Consider the following 20,690-nt stretch of genomic DNA (forward strand, 5'->3'; position numbering starts at 1 on the left):
AATCACAGTTCTTTATAGCTGTTGCTGTCCTGGCTGGTGCTCTTAAGGGTATGACTTGCATCAAAAGGGTAGAGAGGAGGCAACATTTTTGAACACCATTCCACCACAAGAGGAAGCAGATCTGACTCGCCATAGATGGGATGTTGCACCCTCTTAAGTGTAGAGACCATCTCCTTGAATATGTACGTATAGCACCTAGCATAATGGGGGCTTGAGCCTCAGGAAAATCTCTCTGGGCACTTCTACACAACAGAACTAAACTCAAAATAAGCTACAGAACCTGAGCTACGATAATTACATAGTTTAAGTCAAAAAAGCTTATTTCAACTTTTGTCGCTGTCTACACAGCACTCTTCCCCTGATTTCCCTTACTCCTCATACAGGAGTTACAGGAGTCGGAGTAAGAAGCTGATTATTTCAAAGTAACAAGCTTGCTGTGTAGACACGCACTACATTATTTAACGCTGATGTGTAGACATAGCATTTTGGTGCGCCTGTAATATAAATGTGAAATGAGGGTCGGCACAGCCGTTTTTATCTCCAGGAGATTTGTGCACAATGTCTCCTATAAAGAGAGCTGTTGGAAAAATGTCTAAGTATTCTACAGTTTCATTATTTTTTTTTCTGCCAGTTCTCCTCCCTGAATCTTCCTGTTGGGATGTGTGGGACCTGCACTGCCTCCTGTTCTGGGCTAGGCTTTAGTGCATAAACTGGACTTATGTGGACACTGAACACTGAATTCATGGTTATCATCATTCTGATGTGCTATCGATGAACAGATATCAAAGGCCCTGATTCGGAAACACTCTTGGTGCTGATAGATCCTTGTGTGCTGCCACATCACCTCATTTCTCTCCCTGCATTCAGGATCAGGGCCTAAATTAGTTGTTTGATTATATTAATTATATATATAATTTCTGGTTGCAATCGCCATGATATTAACAGCAATTTTTTTTTACTAAAACCATCTTTCAAAAGTTTAATAATGTGTGTCTGTCTGTTCACTGATAAACCTAAAATCAGCATTTAATTGTTGTCATATTATTATCTTATTAAATCTAAATTAGGTCCTTATTTGAGACACTTGAGATAATCAACCCAACTTTTCTTTTTTCCTTGTAATTGTAAGTAGAACAAAAGATCTTCTGTGTGTGGATTAGTTATAAGGAATGTGCAGATCCCCTCATAGGATCAACTTACAAATACTTGCTTAATGATTTTAGCTGGGAATTATGTTAGCTTCTTGAAGTTTACTAACCACAAAAACTTGAATTGGTGCAGAATCCTGTAACTAATGGTTTCAAATGCAAAAAATGTGATGAAGTCATATGTTATTTTGAGGTCAAGGTTAATTAACTGCTTTTATTGAGCTCATATTTTATTGTTGCAGCCTGAAACTACCAGTTTAATTGGTGATAATCTAGGGCCTGATTCCACAAATCCTTTTTCATGTGAGTAGTCCCATTGGCTTCGATGGACTACTGTGAGCAGGCTTCACAGAATTATGGCTTGAATGTTTTGCTACATTTCTTTGGCTTAAGATGATTTTTGTTTCCAGTGTTTCTCCTTTTTTGTTTTGTCTGGCATGTGGAAATGTTCGTCTGGACCTGTCCTTGTGCATAAGATGTTGTTAAATAACTGAAAGGAATTTATTTTGGCACCTGAATTTTAACCCTAAAGTATACATGTGGGCAGATATTATACAGAAAGAATTTAATACCAGAGGAAAACTTTTTGTTCCTTGTTTTGTCTGTGTGACCCCATCCCTTTCATGTGCTCCCATGAGGCCTGCCATGGCACAATGCAGCAGTGGCTCTGCTACTGGACATGGCCTCTGTGAGGGGAGGTAGGTCTGCTGCTGGATGGTTCTTGGGACTAAGGGGGAACAGAAGCAGTCTCTAGTCCAAAGAACCACCTTTGCTGCTCCGGAGCTACCTTTCCACCATGTTCACTGCGACATTATTGGCCTTCTCCCTCACTCAAGGTTTCTTCCCTAGAGTCCTTTCCTAGACTGGTTCTCCTCAGACTGGATACTTATTCCCAGTCTACCTCCAGGCCAAATGCCAGAAGGTGGTTGGAAGGAGGAGGATTGACCTTTCCCAGCTTCTTCCTGCTCTGCCATCCTTTCTTTCTGGGGCCAGTCACAGCTGAGTCTCCAAGTTCCCACATCACTCTGCTCTTCCCCAGCTGGGTCTGATGAATTAATTGAGCCACATGCTCTGCTCCAGAGCTAGTCAGGATTAGTTGCTTATGCTCAGCCTGTCCTGATACTGATTAGCATTTTTCCCCATAAAATGCCAGTACAGGTGACAGTCTGTAAAATGTCTCTTTAAATATAATCTAAATATATGTTGCTATTTAATAGATTCTATTTATCAATTTAGGGTCCTGAAATAAGCCATTTTGTCTTAGTCGCTGGTGAGCCAATTAAGGAATCTGTGGTACAACATGGTAAGTATTTCTAATCAACAAGCCACTGGTCAGTTGATGGTTTTGCCTTGTAAACAAGCAGAAAGAATTAAAAGGATGAAGACCATCTCCCACAACTACCAGTTTTTGGAGCCTGTTATATTCTTTTTCATCAAAAATATAGTGATTGAAAATGAAAATCAGTGCTTCCCATATTCCCCGGCCAGTTTGTTTTAATATGAGATAGTACTGTTGTACTAACGGTATATTCTTTGTATTCTAAAAATAACATATACAGGCAGTCCCCAGGTTACGTAGAAGATAGGGACTGTAGGTTTGTTCTTAAGTTGAATTTGTATGTAAGTCAGAACTGGGACATATTGTAGGGGAAACTCTAGCCAAACATTTCTCCAGAGCTCAGTTTTATTCTCCCACACCTCACTTCCCTCAGTCCTTTATTCTCAAGCTGAGGTGTCTGCTGAGAAAAGCCGCTCTGCATCTCCCTGGTCTGCTGGGGGGGGGGGGGCGCTAGCTTCGCATCTCCCTGGTCTGCTGGGGGGGGGGGCGCTAGCTTCGCATCTCCCTGGTCTGCTGGGGGGAAGCAGCTAGTGCGGGGTTGCCTCACCCCGTTTGTAAGTAGGGATCCGATGTAAGTCGGATCCATGTAACCCGGGGACTGCCTGTACTATATTTTTAAAGTACTATACTTTTCACTTTTAACATGTTCCCCATCTATGTTTGCTTGAAACATTTAAAAAACAACATGAACCCTAAAAAAACCTCCATAAAATCCATTAGGATCTTTGTTATTGCTATTGATTTTGGTGGGGGGCAGAGGACGTGGGAAGTGCTCAGATATGACAGCAATGGCCGACATTTGTATCCTGGAAAAATGAGAGAGATGTGAGTCAGGACATGGTGCAGTGGGTAGGGGGAAAATTGGGACCCATAGGAGCAGATAGTAGGAGCAAGCTGTTTCCTAGGAAGCCAGTTAAGTTCGAGTTTTTCTATACTTCCATTGACTCTGTGTGTCCTGCGTTCATTAAGATCTTTAAAGTTGGATTAAAATCCCGTTAAAGTCAACAAGAGACCTTCTTTTGACTTAAATCGGCTTTGAGTCAGGTTCTGTAAAGGGAGTCTAAATATAATTGTCTGTAACTGCAGCAGTTGATTTCATTTTGTAAATATGATGGAATCTATTAATTTAACACTAGAAGGTAGCATGGTGATCATCCACTCCAACCTCCTGTGTAATACAGGCCAGAGATCTTACAGAGATACTGTTGAGATTTCCTGCACGGCTGCTAATACACTTAAACCTGTGTACTCCAGGTGTCCCTATTCCGGGAACACCCATTGTATAGAGGAGAAGGCAGCTCTCCATGCTGCCTCTTCCCCTCTCTCCCAGCTGGGGGAACGACAGCAAACAGAGGCTTTTCCCCACCACTCCCATAGCGGCAGAGGGGGCGGTGCCTGGGAGTGGTGGGGAGCGTGGAACCACTGTGTCCCCAGGAGTGAGATGGCAGATTAGCACCTCACCTCCACCTTCTCATGCTCAGATCCACAGCACCCTCCCTGGCCCAGCAAAATCTTTAATCCCAGGGTTGCTGGATTAAAGAGGTTCAAGTGTACCTAGCTGTTAGTATTGCACTTTTCAGCAATAGCTCTCATACCCAAGGACTTCACTATCATTCTCCCCATTTTACAGATGAAGAAACTGAAGCATAGAGAAGTGCAGTGACATACCCCGGGTTGCCAAACTAGGAAGAAATCCCAGGTTTCCCAAGTACCAGTCTAATGCTCTATCCGCTAAGATGCATTGCCTCCCCACATTAAAACACACTGAAGTAGTGCCTCCAAATGGAAGTTTACAATAAATCAAACCGGGTCATGCCGTACTTGGGGTGGATAGCAATATGGGAAGGAGAGAAGAGAAGCCAAGTGTTAAATGAGTCATTTGAGTTTAAAATATTTTAGATTAAATAGCATATGAATTAAAATTATTAGTTAATTAATTTATTATAATTTAGTGGGAAACTCCACTATATAGGGTAAAATTGCCCCTTTGGCAAAGGATCTATAGAAAGCCTATTGATTCCCCTTAACATATCACAGCGGAAAGCTTTGGATTAAAGTTATTTTCCTTCCTAGGGCCATTCGTGATGAATACTCAGGAAGAAATTATACAAACCATTGACGATTACAGAAATGCAAAAAATGGATTTGAGAGAGCTGCCACTTGGAAGTCAAAGATCGGAAACCAATGATCTGCATATTAAGAATTTAGCTGGCTAGTTCATATTTACATCTTGTAGTCTGATCATGCAGTCTTTTCACATATAAATTGTCCTGTTGCCTTCAGTGGAACTATTCATCTACATAAAAATTACTAGATCAGGCCAGTGTATGTGTGTAGAAAATGCATTAAATCCTTTTTGTTTTGTTGTTCAAAAATATATTTCTCTTTTGCTGCAATAAAAAGACTTACTCATTTTAAATCTATTGCTTCCTAAGGTCTCTTTAAAGAAAACTATTTGTTTAAACTATTCACTTTCCTTTGTGAAACCCCTTTAAGCAAATCTTAGAGCCCAGAAGATATAAAAGGGTATGTTCTTTAAATAAAAGAACTAGCTATTGTAATATGTGTGCTGTGTAAGAACGTGTGCTGAAGTTTCATGTTTCAGGTAATCTTTTTAAAATAATGGCAGTCTAGATTGCATCAGTTAGTTTAAAAACTGCTATGCTATTGGTAGGGACAGAATGGGATTAGAGCCAAAGTTTGACTCTGCTTCTGCCAAAGTCTGTATCAGATTTAAGACACATGCTTCTGCAAGCTTCCACGAGGGTTGTGAAAAAAGTTTTAATACAGAGTTGGATTACAGCTCTCTGTAGCTGAAAACATTGGCCGTTATACTACCATCTTAAAAGGCAGCTGTAACGCAGAGCACAGAATAAAGCATATTTTTAAATTTTCTGGACCACAAATGAATTGAGTCCCTTTGTGAATCCAGATGGGAGATCTTTTAATACTATTAATGTGAATCTGTACCTGGTTACTTGTAAGAGTATCATCTAAAACCAAGCAAATCCTTAAAATTTTCTTTCAAATGTATCTAAAGAACAGTCTAGGAAATGACATTGTCTAGGTGAATTATAATTGTGTTGGACGAGAGAACAGTTATTTACTTTCTCACGTGCATATTCTGTTTGGATTTACAACTGAAATTCTGGAAACTTTTCTTTTTTTAAATTGTTGCAAGAAATGCATTTCGGAACAGAACCTTCCAGCTGCATGATATCGACTGCACTGTAATCTGTGGATCTTAAACATCAGAATGTACAAACCGTGGGCAACCTTGAATGTTTTCATGGTGTCTGTTCTGCATCTGCTGCAGGCATCCGATTATGAGTATGGACCTGTGAAGGTAGGTGGGCTTTAATTTGCTAATATAGCAATTAATCTCAATTGTCTGAGAATACATGGGTTGCATTGTATGAAGTGGTGGTGGCATCTACATAATTTTTTGGTTTTGTTTGTTTACCTGTTTGGTGATGGGAATTATTGTTGTTCAGTTACTCAGATATCCAGCAAGCAGGGAGGAAATATTCTGTACTAAATAGTTTAATCCATAATTGTTTTATAGTTTTGCCCTTTTGCCATTTCTAAAGTTTCTGCTTTATATAAATCCTTTAATATTGGTTTTAAAAATAAAAAAAAACCTTGAAAACCAGGAAAATTATATTTTTGTATAAAAATAGGCTCTCCCTTTCACTTTGTATTAGTATATTGTCTAGAGAATTACTTACAAAGTATAAAAAGATTTCCTCTGAAACACTTGTTCAATAATTTGCCTCTGCTCAATGTCTCTTCTCACTGTTGTTTAAAGGCTTTACACAGGTTTTTAACCTTTGCAGTGACAAATACAGCATAATGACCAGGATTCAGTTTGCATCTAAATGGGATAAATGGGGCACTTTCAAATCTGACCTTTTCAGAAAATGTAAATACTCCCAGACCATAATTTACAAAGGATACAAAGTGTCAAATAGGATTCTTAATTTGCAGGATTTCCAAATCACAGTGAATCCAGTGTGTGCTCCTGAGACATTAGCAAATTGTTGGCCTTTTTTACTGTATGGTACAGCACCACTTAACTTTCTTGTTCTTACTTCAGAGAACTTCTCCCTTTGCTAAGCAATGACTACACACTAGTCCATAAAACACACTGAATTTTGATCTTTGTTTCAAGAGGCTGGTTTGCACACACAAATGCAGAGATCCAAGAGATTACAAGAATGACAGTTATCATTAGTGCATGGTGTGTATTTGAAAATGACAAATAACTAGTCCCGCTGACTCTTTCTGATAAAGTTTTAGTTTACAGAATGAACAATCTGTAATTTGAAACAGTGAAGACTAGTATGGTCAGTCTATTCATCTCCTTTGTACCTTGATTGATATAAATGATTTTTAATCAGAGAACAGTTTCTAATTAGATATTAAACTTATATGTGACTGAGTACACAATGGAAGTAAAAGATATGATGAGAACTTTTTATGCAGATACAGCACAGAATGTTGATTCAATACATTGTTAGTCCAATTGTTATGCGAGTAAAACATCTTCCATTGAATTTTGCAACAGTATATGCTTTCCCAAGACTAAATGCTAAGGCTTATCCTTAATGGCTTTTCTGCATATAATGTGTACTATGATGGCATTGTCATACAGTATTTCAATATATGTACAGCTTTAATGGGTGACATTGGGCTGCACTGTCAGTCATAGTTTGTCCATAGTGTGTTACTGCAGTATAATACCAATTACACTCCAGCACTAACATGAAGAGGTAACATAAGTCACTCTAAAAAAAGATCTCTGTTTCAAGTAGACTTTACTTACCACTTGATAAAACACAAGTTAATTTCTCTGCTTTCTCATACTGGGAATATTTGTCTCTTTTTTATGAAAAGAGTTATTTGTGGTTGTGTAGTACGCACCTTTAAGTTTTTAGATATTTTACTGTTTAAGATAAAGTTTTTGGTATTATTGGCATTTACTACAGATGAATTTCCTAAAAATAGAAAGTATTTAATGTAATGATGTTTAATGTAATTCATAGTTTCCTAGCCATTAGGTAGCGAAAATGTCATTTGATTAATTCAGCCTAATTTGCAAGACTCATATCTATAGCACTTCTACTATTTGTCTGACCAAAGACATTGTAGAAAAATTTCTATGATGGCACCTTGGCCTCTCATCTTGGTAGTTTAATCACTTTCCAGTTGCTCCTCTTGGGTAAGATCGTCTCTTTTATTATGCAGTAGAGAAAGGAGTAAATGGACCTAAGAAGCTACATGGAGAGGAAATATAGATATGCAGGATCACGTTGTAACCTTCTGGTGCTGTTCAGATGTCAGATGTATATTTTCTGCGTGCAACTAGCAGCTTTGTCACCCCAGAGGGCTGTGTATGTAACCAAGGATGCTGTGAACAGTACTTTAATTGCAGGACACGGACAATGTATCACAATTTATAGCAGGAATTTTGTGTTGCATTTCAAGCTCCATAGGACAGTGTCTTTAGTGGGCACAGACCATTCTGCCCATTCCCCCTCCCCTCCCCTCAAGTTGCCAAAAGTCCCTTACTGCAAGGGATTTGTTTTATTTTTTCATCTCTGTATAAGACTGGGAAATGCTGAGTGCTGCAAAAGGAAGATAGAAATTCCCCCGGTGATTATATGATTCATTACTAGAAGATTTACCTGCCATTGTTTGGGTAATTAACTCAATTAATTTGTGTTTTTTGGAAAATGAAATGAAAATGTTCATGTTTCATTTAAATCATTGCTCTGGGGTGGAGCTGGGGATGAGGGGTTCAGTGTGCAGGCTGCCCTGGGGAGGGAGGAGTACCCAGCCCTCTCTCATTGCAGCACCTTCGGGCCAGATGAAAGGTCCCTCTGCATGGCTGCTGCATCAGGCACAGCCGGAGGAGGGGTGCAAGTCCAATGGCTAGGGAAGGTCCCAGGTTTGTCTGCCCCCTGCACTTCCCAGCCAGAGCGAGGAATGCAGCAAACTGTGCACTTTACCACACTCCCTGATGTAGGGGAACAGCCAGCAGTGCTCTCTGACAAATCAGTGGGGGAGCCCCACCAGTCTCCATTCCTCCCCTCCCAGAATTTCTAAGCTGTTTCTCTCCCTGCCCACTCTCCTTGTTGTCTACTCACTGATCCCTCTGCCAGTTTCAGTTTCCCACTCCACTGTCAGCGTCCTCACCTCACTGGGCTACTTGTCTCGCTCTCTTTGCCAGTTGTCCTCTCCCACCCTGGCTCCTTGTTAGAGCTGTTTCCCCTGCACAGGATTTCCCAATCCCAGTCTTGACAGTTCCAGGCTTCCCCATGGCTCTGTCTCTGATACCTATCCCCTACCCCAGCTGCAGCATCTTCCCCCACCCTCCCATTTCCACCTCTGGCACTCAGGCCCAGCTACCATCTTCCTGTCTGCTAGCCTTCAGTCCCACTATCCTCCCTACTCCCCACTCCAGCCCCAGACCCTACATCCCAGTCTACTCCACCCCTCCCCCGCATCCCAGGTCTGGCTATTGACTGCTAAAGTATTTAAATTAGACAGGGTTCTCTACTCTGCCTTAGGCCAGAAGATGGGGCATTGCATTTACCAAAGACAGGCTCCCTGCTTTTCAGTTTGTGGCCTATGCATGGCCCAATCTCCTTGAGATACAAGTACAGGGAGCATGCTCAGCACAGACAGAATCTTTGGAGATTTTAGCTGCTCAAACTATAAAACCTCTCCACTGAACATGTGTGAGTGATGGATTTTCAAAGACTGATAATTTATGTGGATTTTCATGGAAACTGACACAAAAGCTTCCTGCTTGTCTAATGTCAAGTACTTGCTCCAAAGGGGAGTGGGGGGGAGAGGGAGAGTTTAGAACTTCTCACATTAAAGGTTACCAGTTTATGCTAAATGATATAGTTTTCTGTAAATTCATTCATGGAAATAGCTGAAGCATTTTGGCTTGAAACTTTCCCAAAAAATAAAATTCAGCCAGAGGCAGACATTCACCAGGAAAAAGTTTATCCTGAATAGTGAAAGTTTGGTAAAGTTATGAGCAACTGAACACAGTGGTTTGATATTAGGAAGCGTAAGGCATCCTTAATAATAGGTAATACTGCATCCCCATCTCAAATAATGGAAGGCATCTGTTGTGATTCTACAGCTGAGGTTGTTTTGTGAGTGGCACACAATTGGGAATCCTAGTTCAAACTGTAATGATTAGACTTAGGCTGCAGAATTTGGCACACTGACTTTTCAGACAACAATTGCCGTTTCCAAGTCATTGTTGGATGGCTATTTATGAATTTTTGTAGAAGAAACATTAAAAAATGTTCCTGTGTTAAAATGTTATCCCAATAGTCTCTTATTTTTAGGAAACTGCTGGCTAAACAACTACAACCATCTTTTCCTGTCTGTCTCCCAGAAATTCTCTCTAAGTATCCTAGGCATAGGGCATTTTTTCCAGAATTTTAAAATTAAATACAGAAAGAGTTATTCCTTGTATTCATCATAACACAACTGATCTCCACCAAGAAAAGCCAATTGAACTGCACTGATCTGTAAGCCACTTCTGTTCTCCAGCACCGCAGCTGGAAGTTCCTCATCTCTGATAAACTTGGGTTTCATCTTCCCTTCCTCTTTTCAACCTCTTTGAAAGGGAGAGTTGAAGCCTAAGTTGTCAAGATTCACAGCCCACCTCTTCTGTTAAATTAGGCTCCCTCCAACAAATCTCCTGTAGCTATTAGAGAGGAGCTATGAGCTGACAGACCTGAGGACCACCATGGGACTGGAATTCTGCTTTGCTTAACTGCAAGAAAAGGAATTCTCCAGCCCCTGCACATTCTTTCATTACTCATGAACCCTTGTACAGTCAAAACCACCTCTTTTCTGTGCACCCCATCTTCATACAGTTAAACCTTTAGAGGCCATTTGCAGTTCAATTGCTGTCTGGAATCCCTTTATACTGGGTTAAATTCAAAGGCTGACCTGAATAAAGATGAGCTTGTAGGATTTGATACCCTGAAAAACCACAATCCAACTGAGGAGATTTCGTGAATGTAAAACACAGCATCTTAGATTCTTCTCGGTACCGGCTTTGATCAGTGGCTGCATTCTGCAGAAGGTTATGGCAACCTTTCATAAAAAAGATCAGTGAATTTCCTATCACATCTGGCATTCTCAGAGAGGAGGCTGCAACACCTAGAAGCAGAGCCAAGCACACAGTGATCCAAAAAAAAAAAAAAAAAAGAGAGAGTTTTGAACCTGCTGGAAAATACTTCTGCCTTTTAACTAGGTATCTCTTCAGTGTTCCTTACTCCCAGGTTTCTTTAGCAGTCAGCAAACTGTTTGAAACTAGTACAGTAGACTTCCGATAATCTGGCACCTTTGGGACCCAAGGGATGCCGGATTATCGGATATGCCGGAGTATCAGGAAGTACTCTGGCAGGGGGGCTGTGATGGGTCAGGGAGGAAGTCGGGGGTGGAACGGCGCAGTGTGGGGCAAACTGGGTACTGGTGAGGGGCTGTGCTGCGGAACCAACCTGGCAGCACCCCAGCTGTTCTACCCCAGGCTTCCCCAAGTCCGCCGGTGCTGAAACTGACCAGCGGCAGACTTGGGGAAAAGTGGGCAGAGCAGCTGGGGTGCTGCTGGGTTGGTCTCGCAGCGCCGCCCCTCACCCCCCTGGTCGGCGCCCGGCAGCACCCCAGCTGCTCTGCTCTGCAGCTTCCCCAAGTCCGCCTCTTGTCAGTTTCAGCAGCAGCACCAGCGGACTTGGGGAAGCTGCGCGGAGCAGCTCCAATTGTCCTTCTGACCGGAACACTTCCGGGTTCCAGTTGGTGCCGGACTATCGGGACTGCTGGACCACTGGATGCCAGACAATTGGAGTTTTACTGTACTACGAAACAGTAGCTTTCAACAATATGTCTCACCTTTGCTGTATCATTGCTCATATTGATTCACTGTGACTAAGGTTAATAGTCACAATGAGTAACATTTATAAAGCCTGCAAAATGTCCCTAGGCTTCTCCTTGGGAGTTTAATTTCCCTCCAGTAAATCATGCAGACAGCTGGTTTGTTCCTGGCTTCTATCGCATCAATTTTAAAACCAACAGAAGAAGATTAAAGCAAAATTATTTTATTGCCATCCTATACTGCATTACTCCTTTACTCTTTGGGTGCGTCTAGACTGGCAAGATTTTGCGCAAAAGCAGCTGCTTTTGCGCAAAAACTTGCCAGCTATCTACACTGGCCGCTTGAATTTGCTCAAGAGCACTGACTTTGTAATGTACAAAATCAGTGCTTCTTGTGCAAATACTTTCATGCTCCCGCTCGGGAAAAAGCCTTCTTGCTCAAGAATACGTGCACAAGAGGGCCAGTGTAGACAGGGAAGAACTGTTTTGCGCAAAAAAGGCCCGATGGCTAAAATGGCGATCGGGGCTTTCTTGTGCAAAATCGCATCTAGACTAGCCATGGATGCTTTTGCGCAAAAGCACTTTTTGCGCAAAAGCGTCCGTGCAATCTAGACGCACTTTTGCGGAAATACTTTTAACGGAAAAACTTTTCTGTTAAAAGTATTTCCGCAAAATTATGCCAGTCTAGACGCAGCCTTTTTTTTAATCATTTTGGAAAGGAAACTAATAACACTATGTTACCTTAGTTAGCACAAGTCTTTTACATGAGAAACAGCAAGGAAAAAAATCCTCTCTACTACCTAGGCTCAGTAAGAAACAATGTCTGGAGATAAAGCAGACCTCTCTTAACATGACACACTATGTAGGGTAATCAAACACAGGCTGGCAAATGCTTTCAATCAATCAGCTACTTGAAATGAAGACAGCAGCTAATTAAACATGGACATCAATCATGGCCCACAACTGGAACTCTATAAAACTGGCAGGAAGTGCAATTGGAATACATCCCCAAACAATAATGGGGTCACCATTCTGCTGGGGAAAAAAACTAAGCAAATAACTAAAAAACCATTTACTTATTGATGGTTTTTCTCTGCATCTCTTTCTTATGCCTTGTCCACATGAAAGATTTGCTTCAGCTGTTACCACCAGTTATAAGTGTTGTTGCACTGGAGCAAACCAAATGCTCCAGGTGAGCAGTAAGAGGCATTCTGCTCCCAGGAGACAGGATACCTCTCAGAATTCATGTGCACACATGAAAGCACATACAATACTACATCTTCCATATGGTGCCCCTCACTCCTCTTGCTCTATGCCTGTCCATTTGGTGCTACCATGGATCTTGCCCCATCTCCTTAGGGGAACTGTGCTCTCTCCTGAGTGCACGGATTGCAATTTTGCTTAGTTCTTGCACACACTGTGCAGGGGCAGGACAGAAGGAGAAAGGTCCTTGCCACATTTCCCCCCATGTAAACGCCAGGCAGAATTTGGACTTTCACAGTGACTGTGCGGAATAGACATGCTGTTCTGTGTAAATAGATAGCAGAGCAAATAAATACAGCATACTGGTTTGCTCATGTTCAGATTACTCAGCTTCTTGAACTACATCTATGTGCCTACTCTTCCCCTTCCCACCAAAAATATGATTTCTAGTGTATTGCTTCTGTCTCCTTAGCTGGAGATACAATGCCATCTAGGTCCTTGGGATCTAAACAGAACTGCATCAGGCACTAAGCTGGAGGCATGCTATGCAACGGATGACATTTTGCAAGACCAAATGAGCATCACATCAAGGCTTGGAAAGGGAGATTTCCAGGGATGTTTTTTCAGGTGGCTGTAGCTTAGCCGTATGTATTTTCCTAGGAGTAGGATTGAAATACAGAAGTTTTGATGCTGTGCCTGAGAACACTCCTGCAGCACCACTGATTGCAACAGCGCTGTTTGCATGGAACTTAAGGGTTAAGTTTGACTCCTGATCAAGCAAAAGAAGTTTTCATCCTGCTGGTGCCCTCTTTGTAGTGCTTCCAGTGGAAAGTGAGGCGCACAATTGGGCATGCCTATAATGGGGTGTGGTCACAGAAGTCCACTTCAGATTGTTCATCAGTGTACAGATCACACCACTGATGCCTGCCATCTTGCTCTCAGAGGCTCCCCACCATCCTGTCCTGCTGGGCCAGATCCTCTGGTCTTCCCTAGACAAGGCACAGATTTGGGGTTACCGCCCCCTGCAGAACAACACAGACACTGAACCAGTTTGGCTCTGGGAGATGCAGTTTTAAGGCACAGCACCCAGGAAACCAATCCCCAAAAGCGATCAAAGCATCAAATAAATCCTTCTTACTCTGTATAAAAGTTTTACATTGGGAGAGCTCATAAGGTAAAGCCCGCTTTATCATTGAGAGAGATATGCACAGTGGTTGTTCCCCCCAGGTAACAATTATTTACACTGAACCTGATAATAAACAAAAGTGTTTTTATTAAGTGGTTGCTACTTAAAACAGATAGATCAAAGTTACTCAATTAAAATGAACAGAAGAAGCATAGCTAATTCTAATCCACTAAGAAACCTGTTACGTGCAAATTCTTACCCTAAACAGTTGTTTTTATGTCAGGTAAAAGCTTCAAATTAAAGTCAGAATCGTTTACTTTGATTTCAGCTGGCCTATGAAACTGCCATAGGGACTTCTGTGACTGTCGCTGTCACAATGATGTTTCATTTGAATTAGGAACATAAGTCAGAAGCCTTTTCCTTTGGATACTTGACTCAACTGCTAGGGAAATATGACTTGCGAAAAATTACAATTCCAAGAAATTGTAGGCATGTGGGCGAGGTAACATAAGTTCATTCAGCGATGGCAATTGCTCTGCATTATACAGTGACATTTAGAAATCCTGCTTCTTTGATTGGTTCCAAACCACTTTTAAAACAATGCAGGTCAGAACTGGATACTGACAGACGTGCAAAAAAGAAAAAAAAAAAAAGCTCCACTGCATTGAAATAATATTTGCAATGTATATTGAAAATTCATATTCTCTATCTCAATTCTCCATCTCTAGGACAGTCCAGACTCATTGTCCAACCCCTGAGCCTTTCAAATAAGGGTCAGTTGCCAAACTAAAAGAGCAGCTCCCTGAAAATAGTCATATACCTTTGTAACAAAATATTTCTGGTCATGTGTGTCCTGTCACAGTATTGAACTAGCTCCTAATATTTGGTATAATGCAATATTACTATAGTAGACGTCCGATAATCCAGCATCTTTGGGACCCAGGGGGTGCCGGATTATCAGATATGCTGGATTATCAGGAGGTACTTCGGCGGGCGGGCTGTGACGGGTCGGGGGGAGGAAGGGGGTTGGCAGGGAACAGCACGGCGAGGGGTAAACCCTCCGGCGTTTTGCAGGAAGGCGGGGGAAACCCTGCGCAGCTGCCGGCAACAGGCCAGCTGCTGCTGCAAGCGGCAGCGGCAGACTTGGGGAAGCGGCGGGGCAGAGCAGCGGGGGTGCTGCCGGGTTGGTCCCGCAGTGCTGCCCCTCACCTTAGCAGCACTGCGGGAGCAACCCAGCAGCACCCCAGCTGCTCTGCCCCACTGCTTCCCCAAGTCCGCCGCTCGTCAATTTCAGCCGCGGTGGACTTGGGGAAGCGGTGGGACAGAGCAGCTGGGATGCTGCTGGGTTGGTCCCACAGGGCTTCCCCCCGCCTCCCTGCAAAACGGTGGAAGGTTCGCCCCTCGCCGTGCCGTTCCCTGCCAACCCCACCTCCTGGCCTGCCACAGTGCGGGTCCCGGCAGATCTGTCACAGGTGTATAATCCCCTTCCCCTCTCCTTTCCTTGCCTTTCCCAGCCCATGAGCATGCATGAGGCTCACAGGAGCTCCAATTGTCTGGTTGGCTGGAGCACTTCCGGGTTCCAGTTGGTGCCGGACTATCGGGAGTGCCGGACAACTGAGTGCCGGACAATTGGAGTTTTACTGTAATTAGTATCCAGAGCTGAATTCTGTACTGTTCCAACCCCATTGCCAGTTTGGAAAGAAAAGATTATTGTATCTCAGGAAAGTACAGGTGAATATGGCATTTATAAAAATGATGCTCTGAAGACTATACTGCATGGTTTAATAAGAGCTACAAAGCAGATGGTACCATTTGGCTCATACTGACTTAGACAATCCAGTGCATTTGTGATGGAATTCACTGCTGTTGAATTTTGCATGGAGAAGCTTGTGTGTGTGATAAATGGGTAAGGAATCCACTACCTCAACTATTGTGGGTGAGTGAACTGTGATGGGGCAGGCCCCATTGCGCTTAGCCTGGATTCTTTCCTCTTCCTGCCTCTCCAGCTGCCTTTCTTGCTTCTCCTCCCCAGTCTTCCCCTTCCCACTGAGCTTGTGAGCTGCTTCCCACCTCAATGGTTTTCCATCCAGGTTCCTTAGGAGTTTCCCCTTCAGTATTTTCTGGCTGCAGCACCATTGGCAGCCTCCCAGCACTACTCCTGTTCCTACCACTCCATAGCCCCACAAGGATCTGGATTGAATGCTTAGAAAAGGGAGCACTAGGCAGCACACATGTGTTAAAGACAATAATAATTCATATGATAACATGGGCCCAAATTGGGCACTAACCATGGACAGAAGGAATGCAGCCGGTCTCTTGCCTATTCAGTTACAGTCCCTGCGCTGTCCTGAAAGCCACTAAAAGGATGAAGAATTGCTGGAGCACCAATCCATGTCTGGCACATGCTACTTTTCTTTTGGAATGGTCCCTGCAGCCATTGGATCAAGAATCTCCCCAAGATGGCAGGCCTTCCTGGGGGGAGAGATTGAGGCTGTCCTATGGATCCTTTGCACTAATCTAGCTAGAGTATGGAACAGCCCTGCTCTGCTACATCAGGCCCACTCTTGTGAATTTCAGATTTAATTGGGGGACTGCTATCTCTGTGGTTAGCATCAGAATGGTGTGTGGTTTGTGTTCTCGTGGCCGACTCTGTGTTTCAGTAAGAAAACTATGAGATCTATATTAGAGCTTTGTGAAATGTTGCTTACAAACTCCTAACTCAGTCACAGTTCGTTGAGAGCTTGCTATCATTTATAAACCTTGCAACCTGATAGTGAGAAGTGGTGTTGTTTAAAGGGAGAGCAAATTGATTCTCTAAACCCTCTCCCACTCCTTTCCACAAACATGCACCTATCTCCCCACCTTTTACTGTAAGAGCTACTACTGGCTAAAAGGGGGTGATTTATTTGTGAGATTCCTTTTGATAAAATATTAGGAACACTTAACTAAAGCAAGTGTGACAAAAAAATTGAATTAACCTGAGTTTATTATGGCTTACATTAAAATCTGATGAAAATCTGCAAGGTTTGTGTGTGGGTTGTTTTGTTTTTTGTTTCCTTTGAGTTTTGGGGTGCATTCAAATCAAAGGCTCAGAGTGAATCAATGCATGTTAATTTGCATATGTCTGAGGGCTTTCATAGCATAAGCCTGCTGTTAAACTGCAAGAAGTCCGATCTGCATTTTCTGTGGCTATACAAATGATGCAATTCCTCTGGACCAAGTCAATCAAAATATAGAACAGCTGCTTCCTTGAAATCACACTATAACTAATACAATTTTGCTATGAAAACCCATCATGTTCAGTTAAGCCAATGGCCATTTTATAACCATTTTGTAGCCATGAATGCTCAGATTAAGAAGCAGAAGACTAATTAAACCTCCTACTTCAAGGAGTGAGTTACTAGGATATGGGAAATAGGAAGGAACTTCTCCTAATGGATGGGATTGCACAGTTGTAACATGATAAGCATGTTTCCCTGTCTCTGAATTGAGTATTGGTCCAAGAATGTGCTGCCAAGGATTTAATGAAGAACTCCCTGAAATGTTCACTCTCTGACAGAGATACATGTGACATTCCCTGGGCAAAATACTCCCCTTAACACAAATCCATCAATCTCAACCTCCCTTGCACAAAGTCCTGACAAAACCTGATGAATTTTACATATTTTCTACTTCATGGAATCCATCCTCCCCGCTCTCCCCCCAAATCAATACAATCTTCCAACCCTAGCATTAGGCCCAGTACCTTGCAACCCACTATGCTCTGTTGCACTCCTTCACAGCATGCTGGGGGAAAGGCGGGTGCAGACATGTTGTGCTGCAGCTTTTACAGCAGTGGTGACAGGTAAGTTGTCCTGCTCTCTGAGAAGGGGCTGGATGGGTATGGAGAGGAGTTACATTCTGTGGACAGGGTGTGGTCAGTTGGAGAAAATGATCCTCTTTACTTCTTGATGCAGGCAGGTGTCCAATGCATGTGGGAAACCTCCCCTACATGTTGTGGTGAGTAGCAGATGAATCTCACCAAGGCTAGTGTGTGGAAGAACAGAGCTCCAGCTCCCTCTCAGCATGAGCTCTTCAAACTTTGGTTGACAGCTGGGCAGGCAGGCACTAATGACGCAAGAGTTGGACTGCAGCAGCTTGGCCACTCTTCATTTCCTCATGCATTGCTGGAGCAGCTGTCTTAGAACTACAGGGACTACACAGTAAATTGCCTGTGTGGAGCTAGAACTACAGAGGGGAGATGCAAAAGATCATTGCTATACAGAGTGTACTCAGAGAATGCTGAATACTTTACCAAATGAAGTCAGTTTTATCATTTTGGAGCATGTTGGGAAACAATTGCTGCTATCAGCCCAGGGATATACTCCAAACATCACTGACACATTTTACATAACCAGCGTATAGATGGGGGGGGAGGGGGATCTTTAAGTCACCTCCAACTTCCTGTGGCAGAATTGAGCCCAGCTGCATATTCTTGTCAATCCTCGTACTCCAATTGTGCACAACCGGTTCAAATTTTCAAGGTTATCTTTGCAAGGGAAAAAGCTATCGACCGTCTTTTAAAACATTAAAAGGACTCCAAAACTGGTTCTGTCAATAAGTGGCTCCAGTTCTACACTATATGGGCTCTACACTATATACTACACTATAGTTCTACACTGTATGGATCCTGCTGTAATGATGACAACAAACGATGTGGTCTAAATTTTATGGAAATCCCAATACAACAACGGGATCACTTACACTTTTTCTAAAGCGTTGAGACAATTTTCCTTTCCCCTGACAAGAGAGGTGTGTAGCAATGTTCAAATAACCTAAGCCCAGAATAGGGAGTCAGTGAGTAGTTTCACAAGTGGTTTGATAGAAGACTGACATGCCACAGCAAATGATCAAAGTGGGCACAGATTTACAATACAGTCTGTAGTTTGTGACTAGTGTGCACAGTTACATTGTGCATTGTCTCTCATCTTGGCAGGGCTGTAAAAGATGACAGCATCTGCTATGCAAAGTTCAGAAATGGTTCAATACAGACTATTGTTTCCATGGTAGGTTGGAGCGTGGGAGTTCTCCTGTGGGGTTGGCAATCAGATGTATGTTTGGGACATTAGCATTATCTCAGAACTCTTTCCAGTGTGCCTCAGAATGTAATGAGGATACTGTAAGAGCTTTACCCCAATCCCTAAACACTCTTGCAAGATTTCAGATGTGTCTTTGGAAGGTTCTGGGCGTAGTCCTGGATCTCTAAATGATTTGTTTATGATCACACTGGTAATTAGCAACATTGAAATCTTACAAGAGTGTTTAGGGATCGGGCTAAAGCTCTTACAGTATCCTCATCAACCAGGAACATTGAAATGGCTTGTTTCATTCAGAAATGAAATGTTTGGACTTTTCATTCTAAAAAAAATAAAAAAATTTACACTTTGGAATTTCCCACACTGATATTTTTAAACACAAAAACATTTTTAAAAATGCAAAATCAAAAGAAAATATTTCAGTTAATGGAAAACAAACATTTTTTTGATGCGTTTCACCAAAAATATTTCACTCTGGCACAACCTGAAACAAATTCAATTTTTTACATTTTTTCAGTTTAGCCACTGACCTGAAACATTGGTTATTTGCACAATCTCACAGAAGATCTCTGGCTCTAGTAACCCAGGGATACTAAGTATCCACAGTTCCAGTGGAGGTTGACACTGGAGGCAATACCAATGCTCCATGTCCCTGAAGACTGGACCCATAATGGCTATTGATTAATGTATTTCTTAGATATAGGTGAAGGAATGGCTATGAACAGAAACTAAGTTACTTTCATATACACCACACAAAGACCTGTGGTACCCAAGTAACTGGCCATTTCAGTGTTGTGGTGATTCATTTGCACATTATTTTAAAGTCTAGATCAGCTGTAATTCTGAGTATAGCATTCAAGCAGCACTGGAAGCTACTCGACAGATAACTCTCTAACTAGAAAAATTGGGATTATTTCATCTCACCACTTTCCACATGATTTCTCGTGAATTTAACCGTATTCCTACTTTACCCTGGTGAAGAAATTCATATCCAAATTTTTTGTCCCTTTTCAAAAGTCAGCTGTAATGTTCCAAACTGTCCAGATGCCCACGCTACATTTTGAGAAGCACTGTCCCAGGATAAACTGATTAATGTTACACAGAGATTTAATTCAAGCTTATTTTAAAATACATGTAACATGGTATTAAAAAGAGCTCAACTCTGTGGTATGCAGAATCTTTTCTTGTGGAGGTATAACATTTGGCTTCTCTTTATAGCTTCACCACTGAGAAACTATATCAATGCTCCATAAAACAGTGCAATATTATTATCCTCTTTCTTGGCCTGAGACATAGGCATGATAGCTAAGCTTTCTATTGCTATTTATATAGTGCTCATTAGAACAGCACCCAATTCCCTGATTCTGGAAAGCACGGGAATAGTTGCTTATGTGTGAAGATGGTGTGGGTAGAACTTCAGGGAGATGATTTTATCAGTTAAATAAGCTTTTTGGGACCTTTTTTGCATTTGAACATATTTGACTATATATGGTGAAGGTAAAAGAGGGAGCATCATCAAATTAATCAAAATGCAACCTTACTTTGATCAAGTTTTCTGTCATTCTGCACTGGATATGCTTCCCAATAGATACATTTCCTTAAGTGAAGAGGCTGACTGTTGCAGTCATTGAAAAAAGTGGCTTTTGATTTGAAGATATACTAGGTTTTTTACAGATCCTCACATAAATTTAAGACCTGAGTATATCTTTCTTTTTTTATTACTTTACCCATGCATGCAAAATTCCTGCATGAGATACTGAATGGTCCAAACAAATCAAAAGTGCAAAGTCCTTCTGTAACAGGCCAGCAGTTTATTAATCTTAAGCACCCCACTTTCTCAGCAGATGTTTATGTTGCTGGGAAAGTGTTAGGTGGGTTCTGCTGATTTCGG

At 42.1% G+C, this 20,690-nt stretch overlaps 2 protein-coding genes across 8 annotated transcripts in view; both read left to right on the plus strand.

The window, feature by feature from the left end:
* Positions 1-4,907, plus strand: part of PIR (pirin) — an 81,651-nt gene extending 76,744 nt beyond the window's left edge. For 6 of the 7 annotated variants that reach the window (XM_075914348.2, XM_075914341.2, XM_075914360.2 and 3 more), the window contains exons 9-10: positions 2,385-2,451; positions 4,561-4,907. In XM_075914348.2, coding sequence (XP_075770463.2) covers positions 2,385-2,451; positions 4,561-4,676 — 183 coding nt within the window. In that variant the 3' untranslated portion in view covers positions 4,677-4,907. Of the gene's footprint in view, positions 1-631; positions 1,452-2,384; positions 2,452-4,560 lie in introns of those variants that run through there. The other variant, XR_016348229.1, reaches the window with a different exon arrangement.
* Positions 4,908-5,050: 143 nt separating this feature from the next.
* The window catches only part of VEGFD (vascular endothelial growth factor D), a 39,352-nt gene continuing 23,712 nt past the window's right edge, over positions 5,051-20,690 (plus strand). The window contains exon 1 of the mRNA XM_014573467.3: positions 5,051-5,834. Coding sequence (XP_014428953.1) covers positions 5,745-5,834 — 90 coding nt within the window. The 5' untranslated portion in view covers positions 5,051-5,744. The remainder of the gene's footprint in view (positions 5,835-20,690) is intronic.

Source organism: Pelodiscus sinensis, chromosome 1, assembly GCF_052426305.1.
Source record: "Pelodiscus sinensis isolate ZL-2025 chromosome 1, ASM5242630v1, whole genome shotgun sequence".
NCBI classification, from domain to species: domain Eukaryota; kingdom Metazoa; phylum Chordata; order Testudines; family Trionychidae; genus Pelodiscus; species Pelodiscus sinensis.